Raw genomic sequence first — 27,682 nt, 5'->3', positions numbered from 1 at the left:
ACCAATGACAAAAATCTTAGAAAATGTAGATGAAGTGAATGATTTTCTAGGAAAATAAAAATTACCAAAATTGATTCAAAAGTAGTAGAAAACATGGAGAGATCAATAACCTTAAAAGAAAGTGGAAAAGATCTCAATGAATTACTTCCAAAAAAAGACATGAGGCCAAGATCATTTCTCAGGGAGAAAATTCTACGTTTCAAAGAATAAATCATTCTTTGTTCCACAGCATAGAAAAAGATGAAAGTTTTTATATTCGTTTATGAAGCAAAGCTTGACAAAGCAACACACACACACACACACACACACACACACACACACGGATTAATCTCATTCCTGAAGAGAGACATAAAGATCCTAAATAAAACACTAACGAACAGATGGCAGCACTCAATCTGGTGTGGTCAAGCTGGGTTATTCCAGAATACAAGAGTGGCTCAGCCTCAGTGAGTCAGGAGAGGAAACCCACAGGATCATCTACAGCAGAGGTCTGAAAACAATGGCCTACTGGCCAGCCACCTAGTTTCGTAATTTAAATATCAATATCTTCTGCAGCCACAATTGCAGAGTTGAGTCATTGCAACAAAGACCTCATGACCCCCAACCCTAAAATACTTACTACCTGACCCTTTAAAAAAAAATTGCCAGCCCCTAGTTTATAAGATGCAAAACAAAAACAAACAAAAAAAAATGGATGTTTAAGAAGTTAGAATTTTTCATTTATTCTCAAATGAACCTCTCAGTGAATTAAAAGGAAGCTTTCTTAGCATTATAAAGAATATTTTAAAGCAATAGTCAGCATTGTGTTTGACAGTATCAGGATTTCTCCCTTCTGGGCTCTTGCACATATAGGTGCCTCTGCCAATAATTTTCATGTGGCATAGACATAAAGAAGCAGTAAAGCAGGGTGGGTGAAGCCAGGACCCAGAAGCTAGACTGCCAGTGTTCAAATCCTGCCACACTCAGTGGTGTGACACTGGGTCACTACTTAACCTCTCTTGGACTCAATTATCCATAATAGAAAAATAATAGTGTCGATTTGACAGTTATTGTGAGGAATCAGTGAGTCAATATTGAGAGAGTACTCAGAACTGTGCCTAGCACATAAATGCAGTGTAAGTGTTTCTTGCTCTTACTGATAATAGTAATATTGCTGTTGTTGCATGGACCTGGTTAGCTTCTTGGCCAAGAGCTAATCTCCTACAAACTGCTGGTGGGCACGGATGGCCACTATCATTCCAGAATGCAAATCGGCTGTACATTTCCATAGCCTAAAAGAACATGCACTTTGACACAGCAATCTTATTCCAGAATTCTATGCAAAGAAAGTAATCATTGATACGCATAAAGATTTTACTTCATTTAAAACAGTGAAAAATTGGAAGCAACTTAAGTATCCAACAATAAGGAACTGTTTGGATAAACAGTACATCCATATGATTAAACATTACACAACCTAAAAAGTGATGCTGGGAAAATATATTTACTGACATGAAAAGTTACTCACAACTGATGAGATTTATAAAGGGCTAAAAAATAACGTGATCTCATTTTAACAAAAGGACTAAACCCCAAATGTTCATAGTGGTACTCTGAATGATAAAATTGTACACGTTTTATTCCTTTTATTTTGTATATAACTCAAAAATTTCTAATTTTTCATTGTATGCAAGTATTCCTTGCATAGCTTTAGAAATTAAAATTTTTTAAATAAAGAACAACAGCAAGATGCTTCAAAACACACTACCAATAAAGTGAAAAGACAACACACAGAATGGGAGAAAACATTTGCAAATCATATATTTGATAAGGGATTTGTATCCAGAGTATATAGGGAACTCACAACTCAATAATAATAAAAAAAAAATCATCCAGTTTTAAAATGGGCAATGGATTGAAGTTGACTTTCCCCAGAGAAAATATACAAATGGCCAATAGCACATGGAAAGATGCTCCACATCATTAGACATCACGGAAATGCAAATCAACACCTCAGTGAGAAACCACTTCTCACCTGCTAGAATGGCTATCATCATAAAGTCAGATCATAAGTGTTGGTGAAGATACGGAGAAATTGGAACCCTTGTACACTGCTGGTGAGGACATAAAGTGTTGCAGGCACTTTGAAAAACAGTTTGGCAGTTCCTCAAAACATTAAACATAGAGTTGCCATATGGCCTAGCAATTCCATTCCTAGGTATATATCCAAGAGAAATGAAAACTTATGTCTACACAAAAACTTGTACATGAATGTTCAAAGCAGCATTATTCATAATAGCTAAAGGGTAGAAAGACCTAAATATGAATCAACTGATGAGTGGATAAAGAAAATGTGATATATTCTTACACTGGCACATTATTTGGTAATAAAAAGGCAATGAAGAACTGATACATGTTATGACATAGATGAACCTAGAAAACCTTATGCTAAGTGAAAGAATTTAATCACAAAAGACTACGTACTGTAGGATTCCATTTATATGAAGTTCCAGAATAGGCAAATATATAGAAACAAAAAATATTTAGTGGTTTCCAGGGGCTGGGAGTGGTTGGAAGGGACTGCTCACTCCTTAGCCTCTCTAGGACTCCATTTATCTAATCTGTAATGGAAAAATAATAGTATAAGTTTGACAGTTATTATGAGGAATAAATGCTCTTCAGTACTTTTTTTTTTTTGTAGTTATAAGGATATTCTAAAATGGATTCTGGTCATGGTTGCACAACTCCGTTAATATACTACAAACCATTAAACTGTACACTTTAAATAAGAACCTGTATTCACATGGATTATCTCAATAAAGTTGCTAAAATTAAAAAGAACAAATGATCAAATACAACCATATAACATCAAACAAAAGAATAAAAGCAGGAATCTCAAGTGTTTCTTTCTAAGGAAATAAGAGTTCAATTTTTTTTTTTAATAGAACAATTTATTTACCACCAACGGGACCTAAATCTTACCACGCTCTGTTTTCCCCAAGTTCCCCTCTTGGCTACAATTCCCTCTTCCTTCAAAGTTCCAGGTGATGTCTGGTGGCTGCTGTTCCCCAGCAGACTCACAGCTGCTGAGATGAATGGCCTGTGACCTTCCTCCCGGCCACGCCAGCTGGCTGGCTGCTCAGTGACTTTTGCCCCCATTTTCTTCCTACATCCCACAGGTAAACCCTCTTCTAATCAATCACTCACATCTTTAATAGCAATTATGCATGTGACAGAATCATGATTTACATATTAACTAATATTTTCTTGGTCCTACAATGCTTTGTTTACCCCCTCGCCCTTTCCTTCTCCTAAACGCCTTGCGCCTCTCTTGTTCCATTGTACTTCTGGCCAACGCCACCTCGGGTTAAATCCAGCTCTTCTCCACTTCGCATCAGGTCCCCACAACCAAATGTGGCTGAAAAAAACCATGAAACCAGCTGCTGGGTCTCACACCAAGTTCCTGGCACAGCTTCAAGGAGCCCCAGTGCCACCCAGCACCCCATCTCACTTCCCTGGCCCTTTACTCGCCCCTTCTCCCGATACCACCTGCCACACTCACCCTCTCCCCAGCCCTCTAGCACCTCCTCCCTAGACTCATGCTCAGCCCATGTCCCTGCTTCCTTTCTCCTAGAAAGCAGAAGCAACTGGAAGAGACTTCCTCAAGCCCCCACCAGCACCCAGGCCATGTGCTAATTTCCCTTCTGCTCCTGTGGGTGCTCAGCTTGTACCCCAACCCAAGGTCAACCTCTGCCCTCATGCCCGGGGCTCATCCCCTCTGGCCCATTCAAGGCCATCACTCCATGACTCTCCCCACCCTCTCCTGTGTCACCAACATCCCTCCCCTCTGGGTCATTCCAGTCGGCCTTCACACATGGGCACCAGTGCCCCACTATTCACCAAGAATATGTCTCTCTCTCTGCCCACACGTTCCCTTTTGGCTTCCACCTCATTACCTTCACCCCTTTACAGAAAAACTTCTAGAAAGAGTTGTCCATACTTATTGTCTCTAATTCTTATCTTTCCATTCTCTGTCCTCCTCAAAACATTCTTGTCAAGGTCACCAATGACTCAGACCTCAATAATCAATCCAGAAGCAGTATTTGGCAGAAGTGGTCACTCCTCTGTCCCTGAAGCATCTCCCCTCACCTTGCAGAGCTCCACGGTCTAGAGCACCACAGTGTTGTCCTCCCACCTCACCAGCCACACCTGCACAGTCTTCTTTGCTGCCTCCTTCTTGTCACCCACGCTTTGGCCATCTGAGTGCCTCCTCTCTATCCACTCTCGCTCCCTTGGGTTCTCCCTGGGTCTTAGCTCTTTAAATAGCACATACGTTGATGAGTCCCACCTTGAGCTCTGTCCAGCCTGGATGCCTTCCCTGGACTCCAGCTGCCCATGTGACATCTCCCACTGGACATCTGATAGGCTTCTCAAAGGTAAGTCCAGATTCCTACCTCTGAACATCCCTGCCCAGTCTGCTTATCCCACACCCTTCCTCATATGAACAAATGGCAACTCTCTCCTTCCAGATGCTCAAGACAAAATCCCTGCAATCACCTTTGACTCCTGTTCCTCATGACCCTCATTCAATCCATCAGTCACTCCTGCTGGCACTACCTCCAGTGCATATTCAGAACCAGACCACTCTATCACTACCGCCCCAGTCCAGCCCCATCATCCCACGCAGGATGACTGCAGCAGTTTCCTAACTTGCCTCCCCACCTTTACCTTTGCCGTCCTGCTCCCTGAATCCATGCTCAACCCAACAACCATGTACATGGGATCCTGTCACCCTCTGGGCACATCCCTCCAGTGATTTGTCAGCTCACCCAGAATAAAACTAAAGCCCTTGTAATAACTTCTAAAGTCTCTTATGGTTGAGCCCCCACACCTCCCTGATCTCACGTCCTTCCGCTTTCTTCCTCACTCATGCCACTGCAGCCAACAAGGCTTCCTGGTCCTGAACACTTCTAGCATCCTCATGTCCTTCCCCTGGCAGGAATGCTATTCCCCCGATAGATCCCTAAGCCACTTCCTCACTTCCTTCTTGTCTTGATTCCAGTGCAACCTCAGTCTCACCCTTGTTATTGTCCATATTGTAAATCACAACCCCCTCTCAACAATTCCTATTCCCCCTTCATTGCTTTTTCTCCACAGTGATTATTGCCATCTGATATCCAATAGATTTTACGTGGGTAATATTTGTTATATTTGTTAATTGTATCTCCTTCTCCATGAAGGCAGAGCCTTTTATCTTTTTTTTTTTTTTTTTTTTTTTTTTTTTTGAGACAGAGTCTTGCTCTGTCACCCAGGCTGGAGTGCTGGAGTGCAGTGGTACTATCTCGGCTCACTGCAAGCTCTGCCTCCCAGGTTCAAGCGATTCTCTTGCCTCAGTCTCCCAAGTAGCTGGGATTACAGGTGTGTGCCACCACACCCAGCTAATTTTTGTTATTTTTAATAGAGACAGGGTTTCACCATGTTGGCCAGGCTGGTCTCAAACTCCTGGCCTCGAATGATCCACCCACCTCTGCCTCCCAAAGTGCTGGGATTACAGGCGTGAGCCACCGCACCGAACCCCATTTACCTTTTGTAACACTCATAACCTCAATGCTTAGAACATTGCCTTAAACATAATTGCAGTTCTGTCAATATTTGATGGATACAGGAATGCCTCAACAGCAGAATGTGGGGAAAGAGGGGGTGATCCTTGGCTTTGAAGTTGACAAAGGCTGATCACATGCCATTAAAATAATACGCTTAAAAGAATGTTCTGTCCAGCCAGTTTTTCCCCATCATAGGCAAAATAAATGAAAGTGTAGAAGGAGAAAGGAAGCAAGAATTAGAGACTTGTGATAGTTTCTGATAAGGCACCGCACACCCTGCCTCCAGGTCAGCTCTAAAGTATATACGGAACAGACCCCTCCATAACTTTGGGGGTCCAGGCAGCAGCAGCCACCCAAAAGTTGCCAGAGGAATTGGATGTGGGGCAGTTGACTGGAGATGGCTGCATGGGTGTCATGGGAGGCAGAGCCTAAGCCCTTGGAATTTCCCGTAGACCCCAGAGTGTCATGGGAGAGCTGCTTAATGGTGCCCCACTCCCTGTAGGGCTTGAAAGGTAGTGGAGAGAGAAAGAGCCAGGAAACCTAGAAAGATTTGGGGGCTGAAATGAGAAGATGCAATATGGCCTGTGTGCCCAGAAATCAGTGAGTCTCTAAATGTCAGAGTGGACACATACTGGTGACCAGGACTTCCTCCCTGTGGAGGTCAGGAGGTTATGGAAGCCCAACCCAGAATTCAGCTGCCTCCTGGGGTTAAGGAGGAAGACAAAAAGCCCAGACTACCTAAGTTTAAACCTAAAATGCTGAAGATTACCCGGATTTTTCTGCCATCAGGAAAAATGTGGGCTCAAAGGAGAGATTAAGTTGATTTACAGAAAAATAAAGTTCTATTTTTAACACACTCACAGATGTGACTTGAAAATATCATTCCTGCTATTTCACTAATCTGGCTTCTGATGGAGTTATTTCAAGCCCACTTCTCCCTTTTCTTTGCCAGAAAGTCCAGGAATAAGTTAGCACACCCATAAGAAAGAGCCCCACAAAAAAACAGGACAGCTATTCCATGTCTGAACTCAGAGGTGCCAAAGCCAACTAACCCTCTGATGTTAATGGAATCCCATATTCCAAAGCTCCAAAAGGGAAATAGTAGTATGTTTTCTCATTCCAAATGTGTTTTTTACCTCATTTTGCAACAGCAAAGTATCCAGTTTTGGAACATGGCAAGGAGGAAAAAGAAACACAAAAGGTTTGATATTTGAGGTGTCACCTTAGGCTTTAACAAGAAGTCTGGCCATTAAAACATCACACCCCCATGCTCAAGGTTCAAGGCCCCTTGTGCAGTCAGCCAACCCAGTAAGTCTGATCAAGGCATGGACTGGGAGGCTCTCCAGTTTCAGCTAATAGCCAACACGCAGTTCCTGGGCAGCCAGAGCAAAATAGCAGAGATATGTTTCTCCAGTCTTGATCCAGTCTAATGAGCACCTTAATCCCCCTGAAGACCCAAATCAGTATGATACATTCCAAATATTTAATCTCCCATCAGCATTCAGTAGACCTAACACATTTCATAAATATGGGCAGAAAAACAGGCAACAATAATTCCTTTCTGTGAAGTCAGGAAGCAGGAGACAGGGGGCAGGTACAGAATTTGTTTTCTCTTCCCAGGATGACCAGTTGAATCAAAGAGAAAAATTTCTGGTCAAATCCGTTTGCCACCAAGGTTATAATGCTAAACCTTGGGTCACTATAGAGAACTATATGCCCAACTCTTAAAAAAAAAAAAAGTGGTCCATTATTGTTTGTAATTTTAAGTAGGCCTTCATGCCTATGTCAACCCAGAGATAGACATCCTAGACTGTGCTGAAAGTAATTTCCCTCTTAGTACAAATCATCATCATCAAGATAATAACATAACAACCCAACACTGGGGTTACTGTAAGGCTCAGAGTAGATATCTACAAAGATATGCTGTAACCTGTAAAGTTTACCATGATTAATGTTCTTGGTGATATTGCCAGTGTCATCAGTTTGATCTCCAGTACTGCTACCCTACAGCTCTACATCTGTATTACTGGAATCATGGTACAAAGGTTCCTCTAATTCTTTCACGTCTTGAGATTTAGGAAATGGACTATTTACTCATGCACACATGAATAAACACATATGTAACATAAAAGTACTCATGCCTACATGTAGACCAGTCAAACCCCCAGACATGCAAATACCCTGACTTCAAACCTACTCCACCCTCCATATACAAAATCACTCATGCCCCTCAAAGCCACATAGACATATGCCCACAGCCAGCCACCGTGTTGATTCAGCAGAACTCCACACACTCATAACATAAGTCACTTAATTATTTCTACAAGTGGAACACTGGGCTTTCAACCTCTTGTAGACACTCCCTGTAGTCCAGCCTCCTAGTCTGTGGAGGGGATCATTACTCCGCTTACTCTGATTTCTGGATCAGCAGAGGGGGGAAAGAAGTGAAGACTTTTAACCAAAATGCTGAATTGCTTCCAAAGGCCCAGAGACTACATGGGCCTGAAATCCAGTAAAGTCAAACAGATGGCAAGGGGACCTGATCACTTGACTATTGGCCTGCTCCGGATGGGGGACTCACAGAGTGTCGGGGAACTGTGGGGAACCCCAGGTTGCTGATGTTTTCTCAATTCAGGATCCTAAGATAGATCCTTGGGGGCCCATGCCTGGATTCTGTGAGGGCACCATAACCCCATACAACTATGCAGAAAGCCTAGAGTAATGGAACCTAGACAGTAGGTGAATGAAAGAAGCTTCCATCAGACTCTTCAAACATACGAAGAAAGCAACAAAACATCACTAATTCAGAATCTATGACAATTCCAATAGGGCCTGGGCAGCATACCTTATCTTCCTTCTGCTTATGTATACAATTTTGCTTAACAAGAGTTCCAACTACTCAAGAGAAAAACTATTTTTGAAGGCCTTCCCAAGACTACAGAAGCATTCATCAAGCTACAGACACTGATATTAGCTCTCCTAAATTCAATTTTAAGAGGATTTGAGGGGAGCCTACTATGTGCCAAAGTCAACCTACTTTCTAGTTACTGTGTGCATTTTCATACACAAAATCACATTACTTTTCAAATATTTTATATTTTGAACTTGTTGTTAATTTGCTCTGATTTCCCTGTGCCTTGGTTAATGTAGAGAAGAGTTAAAGACAAAAGGTGGTTAGTAAGTTTCACCAAGCACACTCAGAGGGGTCTTGTGCTCAGCAGTGAGCACTGCACCGACTTCCAAGCACTATTTTGACCCAGGCTAGGGAGTAGATAGTGCATAGGACCAATAGGGAGAGGAAGACATCAAATTAGACCTCAGAGAGAGTTGCCTATGCTGTAGATTTCCTAGGGAAGCTGAGAATACCCCTCTAGGAAGAGATGAGTGTTTTTTCTTTAGATGGGAAAACAGATCCCTCTTGGACCAGGGGAAAGACCCCTTGGGGCAGGGGGTGGTGGAGGGGTTATGTCAGGATGAGGTGGAGGCAAGGAGGGCTGGATGGTGGGAGCCGGGGCCTCCTCCTCCCTGATGGAGCCCTGAAGTTTGCCAGACAAGTTTCACCCCAGGCTGTCCCCCCTGCAGTGTGCAGCGAGGGAGGAGGGGTGCACCCCCGAGGAGACCACAGGAATGCCAAGCAGGGAAAAGGCGCCCCGAGCCAAGGGCTCCGGCAACAAGGATCCAATATCGGAGGGTGACTCCAGCCCCCGTAACAGGAGAGACCGTGAAGTATGTGCTCTGCTTCCCAACCAGCAAACACAGCAAATAACCAATTACTCCAAATAGCTAACAGATTTCGGCTCTGATTCCCTCCCCTCGTCTCCCCTGTGCTTTCACTTGTCATTTGATGGGCGATTTGTATTTGCTCTGAGAAAATGAGAGAAAGAATGAGTCACAAAGGAAGGTCCAGATTACACCAGTGACGGGCATCAAACCTCCTAATCAGAACTAATGGGAGTGGGGGGAGGCCAGGCTGCACTGGCAACACTTCTGAACGAGTGATATTTTTAAAGAAGTACAGTTACTTTCAAGCACATACAGTAATTCTTGCTAAACCAATATTGCCAAATACATGTCCTTAGGAAACCTACTTTAAGGAAAAGATAAGTGTCTTCCTAATTAGCACATCTGATATGTACAAAAGTACAGGTAAAACCATGAATGTTATTAAAGTTAAAATACTCCCCCTCTAACTCTCCAGTTCAGAGGTGCAACCATGAAGTTCAGAGACAAACTGCCTTGGATGCCTTCTGAAAATGCTTCCTCACTTGGGAGCCACGCCCTGTAATTGATTCCTTTGCTCAGAAAACCTTTGCTTCAAAGTCTTGGAATAATTTGGTGTCAGTACTCATGATCTGCAATAAGGCATCCCGCATCCCCCCACAACCTGGAATTAAGGGAAATAGGGCTGCCCTTGGAGAATTAGACCATGAAATAACTTCATAGTCAGTGAGAGCAAGGAGAGGCAAAGTCACCTCAACAGGGAAGAATGCCTCCTACCCTAAGACTTAACCATAAGTGGGGAGAACGTATTAATCCAGAGAAAAAGCATATTCATGAAGAAAGGTACTAATCAGGCAAATAGGAGTAAGGGGTAAACACTGACAGGTGTCCACATCAGCACCATCAGGGGAAAGGGGGCCTACGCTTAGGGACTAAAGCTGCCCCTACCTTTGGAGATGGATGTGTCAGGCCATCTTGGTCAGCTGGCACTAAAGTTCAAATTACAGAACTCTTTCTCTCCTCATTCTGATTTCTCACTCTTAATCACAATTTGGCTTCCCACTCACTGAACTTATAGGAGACTATTCGCTGGACCAGCCACCAAGGTCACATGCCCCAGGTAGGTATATTTCTCATGTAAGTTTACACAGATGCTAGCTGTGAGAAAATTGACCCAACAGGTGTCTGAACCCACAAGGTTAAGGATTCACTCAGCCAAAACTGTAGAAACTTCCCTAAAGTAACACCATGCCTGGTGGGCCTGGTAGGAAAGGGTCAACTCTCCTTTACTTAAGAAATTCCTCTATAGAAGTTCATTGGTAGGGACAGCAGCTCTGGCCCTCCGGCCTACCCTAGCTAACCCCTGACTACCATAACAAACATAGGAAATAAACTCTTCAGCCCAGAAGAATAGCCCCATGTCGCTGCCTCTGATCCTAGTTTCCTTCTTACTTATCCCACCCTGCTAGATTTCTAACCAGCAAAGTGAAACTATTGCAAATCTAAACTATTTCCTTCTTCCTTTTGTCTGAGTTTGAGATTAGAAAGGGCCATGAATTTATGGAAAGAATCTAACTGAGCTCCCAGGATTTGACAAGAAAGGACTTCCCTCTGTAAGGATAAACACAAGGCAAAAAAAAGAGAAGATATTAAGGGCAAAAGAAGGAGAGCGATCTGAAAACAAAGACAAATGTCTCCCAATGCTGTTAAAGAGTTGAGTAAAAAGCAGAAGAAAACAAATGGCTCATGTATATTCATAGGAAGTCTTAAGAGGAAACTGCAAACAAGAAATTAGAGTACACAACTCTGAAGGAGATAAACCTGCATGATGAAAACCATGACTTCAAATTTAAAGCTCTAATAAAGGCATTGATTTCCAGCAAAATGACAAATTAGACAACCGGAGAAACCCTCCAAGTAAGAACACCTAAATTAACAGATAAGATACTTCTAAAATCCATTTTAAATGCATGACTGAGCTGATAGGAATGTAAAGAAAATCCTTAAGGGCAAATGAGAAAGGAAGAATCCAGAGAAATAAGGAGCCAAAATGCATACTAACTAGGGGACCCAAAAAGCCACACACTGAACATTTAGTTTTAAGTGAATCTGGGTTTATAGTGTCTACAGACATCTGGTAAAAGTAAACACATATCCTCTCTAAAAGAATGTAACTTCCACACAGGCCCCAAAGAATTCTCAGATAAAGTTCCAAGGAACATGGTTCACAATCAAACACATAAGGAACTAGGCACCATGAGCAAGAGCCAGCTAGAGCCAACCAATTGCAGAATCAGGAAACAGAAGTCAGAGTAGTCAGAAATAGGGCTTTAAGGAAAAACTGTTTAAATAAATAAAAGGCATTAAAAGTATGCCAAACGGACAAGCGACCTTCAAAAATAAACAAGCAGATTAGGGGAATAAAACTTTTAGAAATAAAAATATAGTACTTAAGACTGAAAACTCAATAGATAGGGTAAAATAGCAGATTAGAAACTGCTAAAGATCGAGTGAACTAGAAGATACACTTTCAGAAATTAGCCAGAGTGCAACCCAAAGAAATAAATAATATGAAAGAATGTTTAACAGACATGAAGAATAGAAGAGGTCCGTTATATATCCAATCAGAGTTCCAGAAATGATGGGAGAATGGAATCTGTAACATTTGAAGAGATAATGGTGGAGAATTGCTCAGAATGAATAAAAATAGTATCTCTCAAAAATTAAATTAAACTAATTTTATTTTTTAAATTTTCTTTTTTTTTCAGACAGGGTCTCACTCTGTGGGCCAGGCTGGAGTGCAGTGGCACAATCATGGCTCACTGCAGCCTTAACCTCCTGGGCTCAAGCGATTGTCCCGCCTCACTTTCTCAAGTAGCTGGGACTACAGGTATGCACCACCACAGCTAGCTAATTTTTTGTATTTTTTGTAGAGACGGGGTTTCACTACATTGCCCAGGTTGGTCTTGAACTCATGGGCTCAATGATCTGCCTGCCTCAGCCTCCCAAAGTGCTGGGATTACAGGCATGAGCCACTGCACCCAGCCAAAACTAAACTTAACTTCAAAACAAAAATTTTTTAAGTCCTCAGATTTAAGAAAATAATAGCACAATGGAAGTCAGAAGAGAGTGCTGACAGAAAATAACTATTAGTGAAACTATTATTTCCAAAATAAGGGTGAAAAAAATATTTTCAGTCAATTAAAAATTGAGAAAGTTTATAATGAACTGACCTCAATTATAGGAATTTCAATAGGCCCTACTTCAGGAAGAAGACGACTGATATTTAAAAAAAAAAAAAAAAAAAAGTAAATGGGAATATAGCTAAAAGAAAAAATGATTACTTAAAATATAATAGTGCTTTTAAAAGGTAGGTAAAAAAGATAAAACTAAAATAGTGTACAAAAGTTTGCAAATTGATAGATGATTGGAGCTAAAGCAGTCTAAGTTCCTTGTAATATTCTGGAGGAAGATATAAACACCAATTAAATTTAGACTTTGCTAAGTTAAATATGCATGTTAAAATTTCTATACTAATCGCTAAAGAAATAGAAACAATACATAGTTTTGAAACTAAAAAGAAGAGGAGGGATGGAAAAAAGAGGGGAATATTTTAATCAAAAAAAAGGGCTGATAGAGATACGAAATAAGATGGCAGAAACAAATTCAAATATATTAGTAAAGATTGTAACAATGGATTAACCACAAATAGAATCTATCTATTTGCTGGTCACAGGAGAGATAGCTAAAATTTAAAGACAGAAAAGTTGAAAGTAACAAGATGGAAAAAGCTATACAAGGAAAATACTAACCAAAAGAAAGCTGGGGTAGCTATATTAACATGAACAAAACAGACTTTAAGAAAAACTCTCATTAGCAGAGACTTTAAAAGACAGAGATGGGCAGAGGCTTGCTACATATTGTTAAAAGATTCAATTCCCCAGAAGATATAAGAATTCTCTATAGAGAGAGAAAAAATATAGAGATCATCAAATATATAAAAGTAGGTGGAATTATAAGGAGAAATTGACAAATGTCACATCAAAGCAGAATATTTTCATATCTCGCTCAGAAATTGATAAACCACCACAGACACAAAAATCAGAAGAAGTACAGATTTTAATAACAATTAACAAGCCTGTTCTAAATGCACATTAAATATATAAGACATCTGGACAATACACATTCTTTTCAAGCACACACAGGACAGTTACAGATTTACACTAGACCATAAAGCAAGTGTCAGGCCGTTTCTAAGTATTGAACCATTACACATAGACTACATTCTCTGGACAACAGAGACCATTCCAGTTAACCTAGAAATCAATAACAAAAGACAATTTAAAATATAAGTTAGTAACTTCCAAAAATCATGTTTTTAGATAACTCAGGTGTCAAAAAGAAATAAAAATCCAAAAATACTCAGAATGGGAAATAAAAATATTAGTTGTCAGAACCTACAGGATGCATAAAGCAGCAGTGACAGGAAATTTTATAGCCTTAAATGTTTACATAGAAGTTAAAATATAATAAACTCCCCCAAAATAGAAGGAAGAAAAGAAATAAAATGGAAGGAATAAAATAGAAGAAAAGAAGTGAATAAATTATATAATAAGGAAATAATAGAGAAGATCAACTAAAAATTCTTTGAATAGACTGAAAAAAATCTGACAAATTCTGGCAAGAATAATAAAATATAATCTTGAGAATGAAAGGAGGCATAACTAGAGGGAGAAGAAATTCGTTTCGAAAAATTAAGAGATCATAAAAAAATGTTACACCAATATTTTTAGGAAGAAATAGATAATTCCTAGAAAATTTAAATCACCAAAAGTCACTCACATAGAAACAGAAAATCTCAAAGGTCCTATAAACATTTTTTAAAGTTGCATCAGCAGTTTAAAATATTCCCAAAAAGAATACTAAGTCTAGACAGTTTTATGAGTGAATCTACCAAACATTTAGGCAATGGATAATGTTAATCTTACGGCTTACACAACAGAGGTCATTTTATAAGATTAGTATTATCTAGATACCAAAACGTGAAAATAATAGTATGAAAAAGGAAAACTTTAAGCCAATATCACTCCAAAAAAATGATGCAAAAAAAAAATCCTAAACTTAACGTTTGCAAACTGAGTCCAGCAAGGCAGAAAAAAAGATAATATATCATGATCAGATTAGATTGTTTCAGAAATGCAAAGTTGTTTAAGTACTAATATAGATATATTTATTGGTGTATATTAAGTTCTCTAAATCTGAAATTCCTGTTATATATATTTTAGATATCTTGGGTTACCTAATTAACATATACATTAATATATTATACCATATAATTATGTATTATATATTAATGTAATTCATTACATTAACAGGTTAAAGAAGCAAAATTATATGATCACTTCAATGGATACTTTAAAAACATTCAATAAAATTTAACAACATTCATGAAAAAAACAGCTAACTAGTAAGGTTCTAACAGGTAACTAGGTTCACCTGATAATTTTAACGCTCAGTGGTAAAACATAAAAACATTCATTTTTAAATTAGGAGCAGAAAAGAATACTCTCTATAACCAAGTACATAGAACATCAGCTGAAGGTTCTAGTCAATGGCAATAAGACGAGAAAATAAAATTAAAAAGTAAAAGAAATATAGACAGAAGAATTAAAATTGTGATTAATCACAAATTATATGATTGACTCCATAGAAAATCCAGGAGAATTCTCAAACCAGTATAATTCATAAGAGATTTTAGCGAAGTTTCTGGATATAAGATCTGTATATGAGAATTGATTTCATTTATATACAAGCAAAAACCAATTAGAAAATATACCTTTAAAAATTCAAGTAAAGAGAACAATAATGCATAAAATTGCTAGAACTAAATATAATAAAAGTTGTACTAGACTTTTTTGGATAAAATTATAAAAATTCATTAAATTACCATTAAAGAAGGCCTAAATAAATGGAAAGATATATAATGTTCATGGTTAAAAGGCAATATAATAAAAATGTCTGCTTTCCCCCAAATTAATCCAGAAAGTCACTATAACTCTATCACAAATCTCAACTTTTTTTTACATTGAAAAACTGATTCTAAAACTGAAGTGGAAAAGCAAAGGACTAGAATAGCAATGGTGTTTCCGAATATGAACAAAGTACTTCCTTATCAGAGATCAAGACTTATTAGAAAGCTATAGTAAATAAAATAGTGAAATGGCCCAGGGAAAGACAAATAGACCAATGGAACAGAATAGAGAGCCCACAAATAGCCCACACTTATATGGAAACCCAACAAATGGCACAGCTGTCACCGTAGGTCAATGAGAAAGGACAGGTCATTCTATGATGATACTAATTCATTGGTTAGTTATATGAGAAAAAAATCTCTACCTCACAGTTAACACACACGCAAAATCAATTCCAGATGAAATAAATACTTAAGTGTGAAAAGCAAAACTTTAGAATTTTTAGAATATAGACAAATATCTACCTTTAACAGTCTTTTCTAAACAAGAGAGAGAGAAAGATAAACTGATAACCCAAGATATCTAGAATATATATAATAGGAATTCCAGATTGAGAGCGCTTAAAAATGACTTGAATGTAGAAATTAAAGAAAACAATCTATTATAATATCAGCAGAATTTTTAAGGAGCTGGTTCTTTGGATGGAAAACAGCTATAAAATACATGAAATTATATGAAGCCTAATAAAAAAGGAAAATAACACAAATACATAAAATTAAGAATAAAGATGAAAACAGAATAGATACAAAGCTTTTATTATAGTAATATGTACAAATTTATACCAATGTTAACAGGCAGTATGTGATGACATCTCAGCTACCAAATTGATTGAAGAAGTACAAAATGATCAAAGAATCCCCTCCCAGAAAATGTGTTGAGCCCAGTTTTACAAATGCGTACAAGACAGTTGCATCGTATAGAATTATATAAGATATGCATTCCTGAAAATCTTCTATAATTCAAAACATATAACATAACACCACTTTAGAGAAAAAATCATGGCTATCCTGTATTAGCTACATAGATACAATTTCACCACCTTTTAAATTACATGATTGTCAGTCTTTTTTTTTTTTTAATTTAGGTTTCCTACTATTATACATTTTGTACATAAAGCCAAACTATTGGAATATTTGTATCATATCATTTCCAAACTGCATAATTTAAGTTCATAAACAGTGTCTCTAGTGTATTTTAGGGCCTTTCAGCAACAATAATTATCATGCCACAGAGCCTGTTTAAGAGCACAGAAAGTAGAATCACACCTGAAAAGGATTTTAAGGGACTAGTATAACCCTGACATCAAAGTGTAACAAAGACACCTTGAAAGTCATACTTTCTAACAGAGATGTAAAAATCCTAAGTAGTAGCAAATCTAACTCAATAATGTATAATAGAAGCTCTCCTTAAAACTTCTTCTTAGCCAGGATTAACAAATGCTGTCTGTCCTGTCTGCAACAATCTGCCTGAGGTCCAGAACCACTGACTGTCCACAGCTGTTCTAGGATGCCCACTGCAGCTCCAGAAGATGAGCTGGGTGTTTGCCATCAGTCAACTATGTTTCCTCCAAGACCTGTTTATGCCAGTTGTACTAATAGAGTAATTGGATAAACAAAGTATATACTGAAAAACACATAGAATTTGGATACAAAAAGGAAGGGCATTGTATCCATGAAAACTAATTTAAGGCTTTTGTGTTTTGGTGGAGTTGTTTGTTGCAACAAGGTCTCACTTTGTCACCCAGGCTAGAATGCAGTGATGCTATCACGGCTCACTGCAACCTCGTCCTCCAGGGCTCAAGCAATCTTCCCACCTCAGGCTCCTGAATAGCTGGGACTACAGGCATGTGCCATCACACCTGGCCAATTTTTGTATTTTCTGTAGGGAAAGGGTTTCACCATGCTGCCCAGGCTGATCTCAAACTCCTAGGCTCAAGCAATTTGCCTATCTCGGCCTCCCAAAGTGCTGGATTACAGGCGAGAGCCACCACACCTGGCTTGCTTTCGATTTTTTTTTCTAAGTGAGGACTATCATGTACAAGGGAGATAACATAAAAGGTGGAAGGGCATCTTAAACTCTAAGAGGACTCCACACTCAGATTTTTTTTTTTTTTTTTTTTGCAAGTATCGTTACGTTCTCATCAAACTTTAATAAACCTAAAACTAAAAATCCTAGATAATGCATTTTGGATTTGATTTATACCAAAAGGATGACATGACACACAAGTCAGCACATCCAAATTCAAAAAGAGGGCATGGCACATGTCAAATGATTGACAAATAAAGTTAAATGGATATGGTTAAAAACAAAATGTTTGTGGTACTTTTTTTTTTTTTTTTTTTTTTTTTTGAGACGGAGTCTCACTCTGTCGCCCAGGCTGGAGTGCAGTGGCGCGATCTCAGCTCACTGCAAGCTCCGCCTCCTGGGTTCACGCCATTCTCCTGCCTCAGCCTCCCGAGTAGCTGGGACTACAGGCACCCACCACCACGCCCGGCTAATTTTTTGTATTTTTAGTAGAGACGGGGTTTCACCGTGTTAGCCAGGATGGTCTCGATCTCCTGGCTCACCTCAAGATCCGCCCACCTCGGCCTCCCAAAGTGCTGGGATTACAGGCAAGAGCCACCACACCTAGCCTGTTTGTGGTACATTTGTATGACTTTTAATAAGTCCCTATTTAATCAACTTTTTCAATTAGCCAATCAACTACCTGTCTTGACCGCATTGGATAAGGTGGCTGCAACTGTAGTAAACTATAATACCATGACCAATTGACCGATTTGGGTTTACCCCAGGAATATAGCACAATTATACACCGTATTAACAGACAATGGAAAATAAAATTATCATCTTAATAAATGCCAAATGACATTTGAGAGAATTAAACTTCCATGCCTAATTTTTAAGCTATTAATAAACTAACAATCAGCTGGGTACGGTGGCTCACGCCTATAATCCCAGCACTTTGGGAAGCCAGGGAGGGTGGATCACTTGAGGTCAGGAGTTCAAGATCAGCCTGGCCAACATGGTGAAACCCTGTCTCTACAAAAATACAAAAATTAACAAAGCGCGGTGGTGGGCACCTGAAATCCCAGCTACTCAGGAGGCTAAGGCAAGAGAATTGCTTGAACCCAGGAGGCAGAGGTTGCAGTGAGCCAAGACAATACCACTGTAGTCCAACCTGGGCAACGGAGCGAGACTCCATCTCAAAAACAATAAATAAACAAACAAACAAACAATAAAGGACACAACCTTGCCAAAATCAAATATCTGTCTGAAACCATCAATAATTATCCTAATTAACGGAAATCTGGTAGAGGCATTCTCATTAGAATGAATGACTAAATAAGTCTGCTCAGCAGCATCTCAAATATCAAATGGTATTTGGAAAAAGGAATAAGCCGTTATTATTAGAAAGAAACTAACATGTTTATCATTATTTGAAGAAAACGATCTTACCTACTTGGAAAACCAAACAGAATCAAAGAACAATAGTCAGAACTAATAAATGGGGCTTTAAAAAGAGTCACTTCCAAAGTAAATATACAAAAATATTATTTTCCCATATTCTAGCAATAGTTTGACAAAGTCATAAGAAAAACAGATATTCCATTTAGAACAGCACCAAAGACCATAAAATGCCTGGGAATACACCTTAACAAGAAATGGCCTGAACAGGTGTACCTGGGGGTAACAAAACAAAACAAAACAAAAAAACAGAAAGAAATCATCTGGACGGACATATATAAAGTAAACTAAAGTAAGTCCTTTAAGGGACAAAAGAAGACAATAGGAGAAATAAACGAACTAAATGGCAAATGATACGTAGTTAAAAGTTCATATGACATGCAGCCATATCTTTAAAGAATACAAGAATAGGCTGGGTGTGGTGGCTCATGCCTGTAATCCCAGCACTTTGGGAGGCCGAGGCGGGCAGATCATGAGGCCAGGAGTTCGAGAACAGGATGGCTAACATGGTAAAACCCCATCTCTACTAAAAATACAAAAAATTAGCCAGGCATGGTGGTGCACACCTGTAGTCCCAGCTACTCAGGAGGCTGAAGCAGGAGAATTACTTGAACCCGGCAGGTGGAGGTTGCAGTGAGCCAAGATCACGCCACTGCATTCTAGCCTGGGCAACAAAGGAACACTCTGCCTCAAAAAAAGTATATATATAATATATAGTATATATTATATACATTATATATTATATGCATTATATATTATATAATATACATTATATAACATAATATATACAAACAAATATGGAAAAATATTCATATATACTTTTAAATTTACAAAATCCAAATTAGAAAAAAACTATGATCTCAATTTTGTTTTTAAAAAGTATTCATGTGAGCTTAAAAGACATCTAAAAAATGAAAGCACATCAAAATCCTAACAGTGCCTATCATTAACCGGTAGGAATAAAAGTGGTTTTAACTTCCTGCTTGACACTTTTTGTGTTTTCCATATTTTATTTAAAAAAGATAAATCAGAAAAAATATATATCTATATCGATAGTCTCCTTCTAGAAGTTCATGAGACCCCCAGTTCAGCAGTGCCTCCTCTTGACACCATAAGTAGAATGTAACTCACTGCCTTTGGCAAGTTCTGTCTCTTACGCCACCCTCCACAGGTCAGGGGCTCCCACTGGCCCTCAGCATAGGTCTTCAGGAGCACATGCTGAAGGCTAGACACCAAAGTCATCTTCCTAGAGGGACCCACAGCCCAGAAAGATGACACCTAGGGAATCCACTCAGGCAAGCAGAAAGGAGCCCTGCCAGAAACTGCAGGAGCAGACTGTTGGCCCAAGCAGACCTCTTAGCACCCAAGGGGGCCAGCCAGGGTTCCTCGGTCACACACCCCCTTCACACATCAGGGAGGAGCACAGAAAGTCAGCCTGCCGTTTGAGGTCCCGCGCCCAGAAGAGGCTTCTGAGGTCCCACACTCCAGAAGTCAGAGTCTAATCGAGAGGTTTCCCTGCCTCCACTGGCCCATGCAGCCCCACCTAAGCCCCCAGTCCTCACACAGGTAAATAAAATTAAGGTAAATCCCAGGAAGTAACCTAGGGGTGTCCATTTCTGAGCATCTACTCTATAGCTTTCTCTCACTCCTCCTTTACAGTGAGGCAAAGATAGGTGACTTTCCTGCTAGGGCTCAGGAAATACCTCCTTTCTTCCTTCCCACTCTTCCCTCCCGTTTCCCTCCTAACCCCCTACCCCCAGCCCCACAAGGAAACACAAGGAGCCCACAAATAAGTAAACAATACATACATGAGGACTGGATGGAGGAGAAGCCGTGTTAGTAGGGGCCAAGCTCGACAGACCGTCTGCAAGCTACAAACGAAACATGCTGGTTAGCAACGGGATTAGAGAATCCACTTCAGGGAAGGCTGGACAGTCCCCAGGAGGTAGCGCTCTCTGACCAGGCACCCTCTGCTCTTCCTCCAGGGAGAACATGTGCTTTGGAGTTGGACAAGCCTGGCTCCAACACCTCACCAGATGTGTGACTTTGGACAAGCCCCTTGACCTCTCTGAATCAGCGTCCTATCTGGAGAATGGGTCCAAAGCCCACCTCACAAGGCGACAGTGAGTACGAATGAGATGAAGGCTGGGCACGTCCAGCACAAGGCAAGGCACGTGGAAGGAGCTCAGCCAATGCCTGACTCCTGCCCACTCTCTCACATGTCCTCCCTCCCTCTCCAAAATCTGCCTACTTCAGGGACACTCCAACTCCCCAGCATCCTAACCACTGAGCCACACTAACACTGCAGGGCATGGTTCCTAAGCTACAGCAGGTTACTCAGTGCTCCCTCCTCCAGGACAAGAACCAGGGCATCATATGTCTTCTCCAAAACCTGACATCAGTGGGGACTTTAGGAGTCTTACAGTCCAACCTCCACTCCATGCTACAAATCACTTTCTCCATCTTTTTCTGAGCATCAGCTCCTTGCCTGCAATCTCCCAGTACTGTGAATCAATATTTCATAATGTTCACCTTAAGAAATCCCTGCGCTGCAGCCTGAGGAGGGCCTCGGGGCTCAGGGCTGAAGGCAGGGAGACTTGTTCAGAGGCCACTGCGATACTCTAGGAGAAGGGAATGGGGCTCTGGGTGGATGAGTACCAGGCTAGCAGGTGGGCAAGCTGAGAAGATGCATGCTAGGCAGAGGGAATCGCAAGCGCAAAGGTGGAGGGGAAGAAAGAAGCACAGCCCCTTCGAGAAAGAGCAAAGGGGTCAGGAGGGTAGGTGCTGGGGAGCAGCCAGCTGGGACCCAGAGCTGCCGGGGCTGGCTCCTCATCCTCTAAACCTCGAGCTGGGGACTCTGGGAGGACTCCAAAGGGCCAAACCCCAGGCTGCCCTGCCTTCCTCAGCACGAAGATTCTGGGAGACACTCCCCAGATGCCCACAGAAACCCACGGAAGGTGAAGCCCTGCTGGGCCCAGGAGGGGTGTTTGGGAACTGGGATCCCTCCCTGCTCTGTGAAAAGACACATCACTGAGGGGCCACTCAGGGTTGTTCAGAGCCAGAAGCAGAATCAGCCCTGGGCACCTAGCCAGGGCTGCTGGATGGCCCTGGGGTGCTAGCCACATGTCGTGTGACCCCTGGAATAGACTGGGTGAACTCCACGTGCCACCCCCAGCTGGCCAGAGATGGGCCTCGCCAGGCAGTGGCTATGCCCCTCCCATTCGCATCCTGAACCCCACAGAAGCCTTACTGTTATTTTTAATGCAGTTCTTTTTTAGAAAGGTGAGAGGGAAACCGGCAGTTCACCAGAGCAAAATAAAGCTAAACATAGTGTTCCAAAGATCTGGTCCAGCTTCAGAAATTACACGTTCCCCTTTGGGACTCAGGCATAATTTGCCACTCTGGTTCTGGGAGCACGTTCCCACCTTCACGGCATCCCAGAGACTATAACCAGAGCAGCAGGCTCAAAATTAGCCCCAGCCCCAGCGCCTGGGAGCCTGGGAGCCTGGGAGCCTGGGAGCCTGGGAGCCGGCCAGCCCCAGCACCCGCCCTACAGAGTGAGGAAACAGTCTCCCGAGGCCTCCTGCACACTAGCCGGCCAGGCCTGTCTCCTGCTGGCACCCCACGCTCACCACACACACAAAACACACACACAGACACACACCCACCACCTCTACTCCACATATACACCCACCTCTGCCACACACCTCTCTACCACGCACACACACACATCCCACCTCTACCACACACACCACCTCCTCTACCACACACACCACCTCCTCTACCACACACACCACCTCTACCACAAACACCCACCACCTCTACCACACACACACCACACCTCTACCCCACACAAACACACACACTCCACCTCTACTACACATACCCCACCTCTACCATACACACACACCCCCCACCTCTACCACACACACACCACCTGTACCACACACCCCTCTACCACACACACACCCCACCTCTACCACACACACCATCTCTACCACAAACACCCACCACCTCTACCACACACACACCACACCTCTACCCCACACAAACACACACACTCTACCTCTACTACACACACCCCACCTCTACCATACACACACATACCCCACCTCTACCACACACACACCACCTGTACCACACACCCCTCTACCACACACACACACCACCTCTACCACACACACACACACACTACCTCTACCACACACACACCACCTGTACCACACACCCCTCTACCACACACACACCCCACCTCTACCACACACACCATCTCTACCACAAACACCCACCACCTCTACCACACACACACCACACCTCTACCCCACACAAACACACACACTCCACCTCTACTACACACACCCCACCTCTACCATACACACACATACCCCACCTCTACCACACACACACCACCTGTACCACACACCCCTCTACCACACACACACCCCACCTCTACCACACACACACACTACCTCTACCACACACACACACCACCTCTACCACACACACACACCACCTCTACCACACACACACCACCTCTACCACACACACACCACCTGTACCACACCCCTCTACCACACACACACCCCACCTCTACCACACACACACACACCACCTCTACCACACACACACCACCTGTACCACACACCCCTCTACCACACACACACCCCACCTCTACCACACACACACACTACCTCTACCACACACACACCACCTGTACCACACACCCCTCTACCACACACACCACCTCTACCACACACATCACCTCTACCCCACATGTACACACACCCCCTCTACCACACACACACACTACCTCTACCACACACACACCACCTGTACCACACACACCTCTACCACACACACCACCTCTACCACACACATCACCTCTACCCCACATGTACACACACCCCCTCTACCACACACACACACCACCTCCACCACGCATACACCACCTGTACCACACACACACATACCACCTCCACCACACACACCCCACCTCCACCACACACATCACCTCTACCACACACCACCTCTACCACACACATTCTCCACCTCTACCACACACATCACCTCTACCACATACCACCTCTACCACACACACTCTCCACCTCTACCACACACATCACCTCTACCCCACATGTACACACACTACCTCTACCACACACACACCTCTACCACACACACTTGTACATACACACACGTACCTCTTTGTCACATACAACATACACACAGAGTCTCACTTCCAAGCCTTTGCCCGAGCCCTTTTGCCTGCCAGGAAAGCCTCCCTGTCCTCCCCTGTTCACCCACCCGCCTCAGAGGCCCCTCCCCGGAGAAGCTTCCCCGGATGCTTTACCTATGCTGAACCTGCAGGGCCAGGAGACTCCAAGAGTTTGGTCTCCTTGTTAATGAAGCATCTCCTCACTTTGGCATCACTTATTTGAGATCTGGACATCCCCTCTTCCCTTGTCTCTTTGTGACCAGAGCTGGAACTTCCTAAAAGTTATTTCTCTAATTCTTCAGCACACACATATTCCCACCTCCCGAAATTCTCCTTCTCTGAAGACTTAAAGAGGAGCCCCTCTACCCAAGAGCGCTCTCAGAATGCTCAGCAACAGCCGCCCTTGCCATACCCAGCTGGTTCTGGGGGCATCTCAGTGCCTCAAAGGTGTGATTTCTGGGGGCACAGCCTCTATTTGGAGCTTCAAGACTCTCTATAGAAAAGGGACAGGGGGTGGCAGGCTCTCTGTGTGTTCCTGAACACTCTTTTTTCTTCCCCTAATCATAGTTACAACACCAAGAACTGCCTTAATAAAAAATAAATAAATAAATAAATAAATAAAAACTAGTGAACGAAGAACTTAATTTTATTTTAAAGGTAGAAATGAAGTCAAAGACAGAATCAGAGACAGAAAGAGAAATCCAGAAGGAAGAGGAAAGAATGGGAATGAAATGTTGGGAGCTGTGCATTCAGATTGTATGTTTGGGTGGGTTTCAGTATTTTTCTATATTTTCCAAATGCTATATAAAGAACACATATCATTTTATCGTCTGAAAACAATGAAACATCATTTTCTAAAGCAGAGAACTAGATGGAATAGGATACTTCTGCTCTCCCTATTTGATGACACACCCAGGCCTGCCCTCAGAAAGTTCAAAGTCAAGGCCACAATTCCTGCACTGCCACCACCAAGCCTAGACACTCCTCTGGCCAGCACCCATGGGAGCTCGTGCACACACCTGCTCCTATCCCCCCACCTCTCATGCACACTCATGTGCACACACCACCCCCACCCCTAGTCTGCCAGGCTAAAGTCTACACATAGGATGGTTGCACTGACCAAGAACAAGTGGTGGAGTTAATACGTCTGAGTATTTCTCATCCCAATCCTCATTGCCATGGAGAGTTTAAAGAGGCCAGGCACCACCCAAGCAGGGGCCCCCGCTTACTCCTAGAGACAGACACTGATCTACAAGCCCTGGGAGGTTGAGCACAGACCTGCCTTATACACGTTTTGAGTCACCTCCAGAACTGGCCACTCTCGACACAAACCAAAACACTTCTAGAAACCTGAGAAATGCTCCATGGGGAGTGTGCCAGCCCATGGCCTGAACATCAAGCAAGGGTCTCCAGTGACATGTTCTAAATGTGTGGCCAGCTCATCCCAGGACCTGGGCAGATGCTGGTAAGAAGGCTTCGGGAGCAGAGAAAAGGTGTCACTGAGGAAAGAGACAGGAAGGGACCAAGATGGAAAGGTAACTCTGGCAAGAGCAGGTTTGAGCTAGGAGGGGTCCTAGGACCACAGCCAGGACACGGTGAACACATCCAGCACCAGGGAGGGCTGCATCAACTGTGAGGATGGAACAGGCTGCTGAGAAACACCGGTGGGGCAGACAGGAGCCAGCCAAAATCCAAATTCTGCCAGACCTCTCGTCCCTCCTGTCCCCAGAGGCCAGGGACTTTCACGCTATCTGCATTGGAGGAGGAGGGAGAGGAAGAGAGCCCAGCCATAGTTATCTAGCAAACCACTGGAACTGTACCCAGGGTCAGCTGCCTCCTGGGTTGGCCTTGGAGCGCCTGTCCTCCAGAGTGCCAGGGACAGGGAGGAGAGGCGAACAAGTGAAAGATTTCCTGGATCAGCCCAATCAGAGCAATAGATCTCAGAGAAAAACAGGAACAAAGTCAGATACCAGACAAGGGGCTTCCCCAGAGCGCAAGGGCTCCCTGGAGACCAGAACTGGTCTCCCTGCTGGGTTTGAGGCTCTTGAGAACAGAGTTTTGTCTCCTTCATCAGACAGAGAGCTCCATGAGGGCAAGGTCCAAGCCTCCCCCATCAGAGCAAGGCAGTGTCATTTCCTCCTCCTCCCCCATCCCAGGCCAGGGGAGGCCCAGCCCCTCCCCAGGTGGGCACACCTCCAGGAGCCCCATCCCAGCTCCAACCAGTGCTGCTGGTCTGGCCGGCAGCTCTAGCCAGAGTGGCCGTGTGCTCCCACAAACAGCACAGGCCTGGCTCTGGCTCAGACCCCAGCCCCAGTTCCCTCATGTCAACGCCGGGAGGATGGCCAGGCTGGGCCTCCTCATCGTCTGCCTCTGGCTGTGCTTGTGGCCAGCAGGACCTAAAATAGTCCCTTCCCATCTGAGTGTGTAGACATTTTGAGGGCAGCACACACAGAACGGAAATCCTGCTGGGCAGGCCCTGCACTTCCCTGCACAATCTCAGACAGGCCCATGGAGCAGCCGGGAAACAGGAGCCAGGAGCAGGCAGCCAGAGTTTGGGGCAAATTATCTGCCTAATTCAGCTATAAACACCCAAGCAGGCCAGAGGCACTAGCACTGAGTTTAGTTAAATTTCACATAGGGACATCTGAAATTTCCATTTGGGTTTCCCCAGCCAAGAGAGTGATTCCTCCTCAGATCCATACAGACAGTAGCCAGAAAATCCATCCATCCATCCATCAACCCATGCGCCCATCTACCCACTTGTCCAGACAGACAGACTTTCATTAACACCTCCGCTAAGTGAGGCCTTGTGCTGAGCACTGAGAATACAAAGAGGAAGGAGCCGCAGTTGCTCCCCAGAGCTCAGCCTGGGGAATGTGCTAACATCGACAGAGACGTGCAGGCCCTAGGGCAGCACAGTGACCCAAAATAGGCAAGTCTCACAGAAGAGGAGGAACCAGGAAAGACTCCCCCAGAGAAGTGACCATGCCTAAGTTAGATCTTAAAGAATGACCAAGAGTTGGCGAAGGGACAGGGGGCAGGAGGTCTTCCCAGCAGAAAGGCTGGCAGGGCAGTGCCCTGGAGAGCCATGGAGGCTGGTGAGATGGAACTCAGGGCTTCTGAGGACTTTTAGCATCAATGAAACTACAGATGCAGCAAGGCCCGAGGACACAGGTGTTGTCCACACAGGCCTGGAGGCTCTGCCTCTGGGTGGCTCAGAAGTTCTGGGAGCCCCAGGGTGCCAGGGGTGTGACCAGCATCTTGCAAAGCCCAGAGAGGAGGGTGACAACCTGGAACAGATGGTGAGTTCAAGGCTGGTGCTCACAGTGAGACCTTTCTCCATGTCTGCTGTGGGAAGGACCAGATGGGCTCAGCCCTACAGAATCTAGAGCCACTCCATGGCCCACAGTGGGGGCAGTGCTGCCTCTCAGCACAAGATGCCACAGACCTCCTGCCATGCTCTGTGGCACTGGCATCTGCATCACTGGCTGGCCCTTGGTTGCTGAGTATGTAGCAAAGGGATGACTCCTACCTCCCCCAGGGCTGGAGACCTTAGAATAATGCCCCTTCCTGCCTCTTTCCTCCTTTTCCCTGCAGATGGAGGAATGGGGTGAGATGGACTCTTGGCTTGGACACAGCCTCCTCTTTCTAAGCTGTCTCCAAGAAGC

General features: G+C 43.2%; 1 protein-coding gene across 23 annotated transcripts in view; it reads right to left on the bottom strand.

Annotated features, from left to right (window-relative positions):
• Positions 1–27,682, bottom strand: part of LOC105465246 (dysferlin) — a 233,762-nt gene that overhangs the window by 45,030 nt on the left and 161,050 nt on the right. For 14 of the 23 annotated variants that reach the window (XM_071076889.1, XM_011713554.3, XM_071076895.1 and 11 more), the window contains one exon: positions 20,608–20,670. The exons of the other annotated variants lie outside the window; for them this stretch is intronic. In XM_071076889.1, the coding sequence (XP_070932990.1) occupies positions 20,608–20,670 (63 nt within the window). The remainder of the gene's footprint in view (positions 1–20,607; positions 20,671–27,682) is intronic. 23 annotated transcript variants of the gene reach the window in all.

Source organism: Macaca nemestrina, chromosome 13 (genome assembly GCF_043159975.1).
Source record: "Macaca nemestrina isolate mMacNem1 chromosome 13, mMacNem.hap1, whole genome shotgun sequence".
NCBI classification, from domain to species: Eukaryota; Metazoa; Chordata; class Mammalia; order Primates; family Cercopithecidae; genus Macaca; species Macaca nemestrina.
Note: the sequence above shows the minus strand (reverse complement) of the source record. Positions and strands in the feature narration are given on the sequence as shown.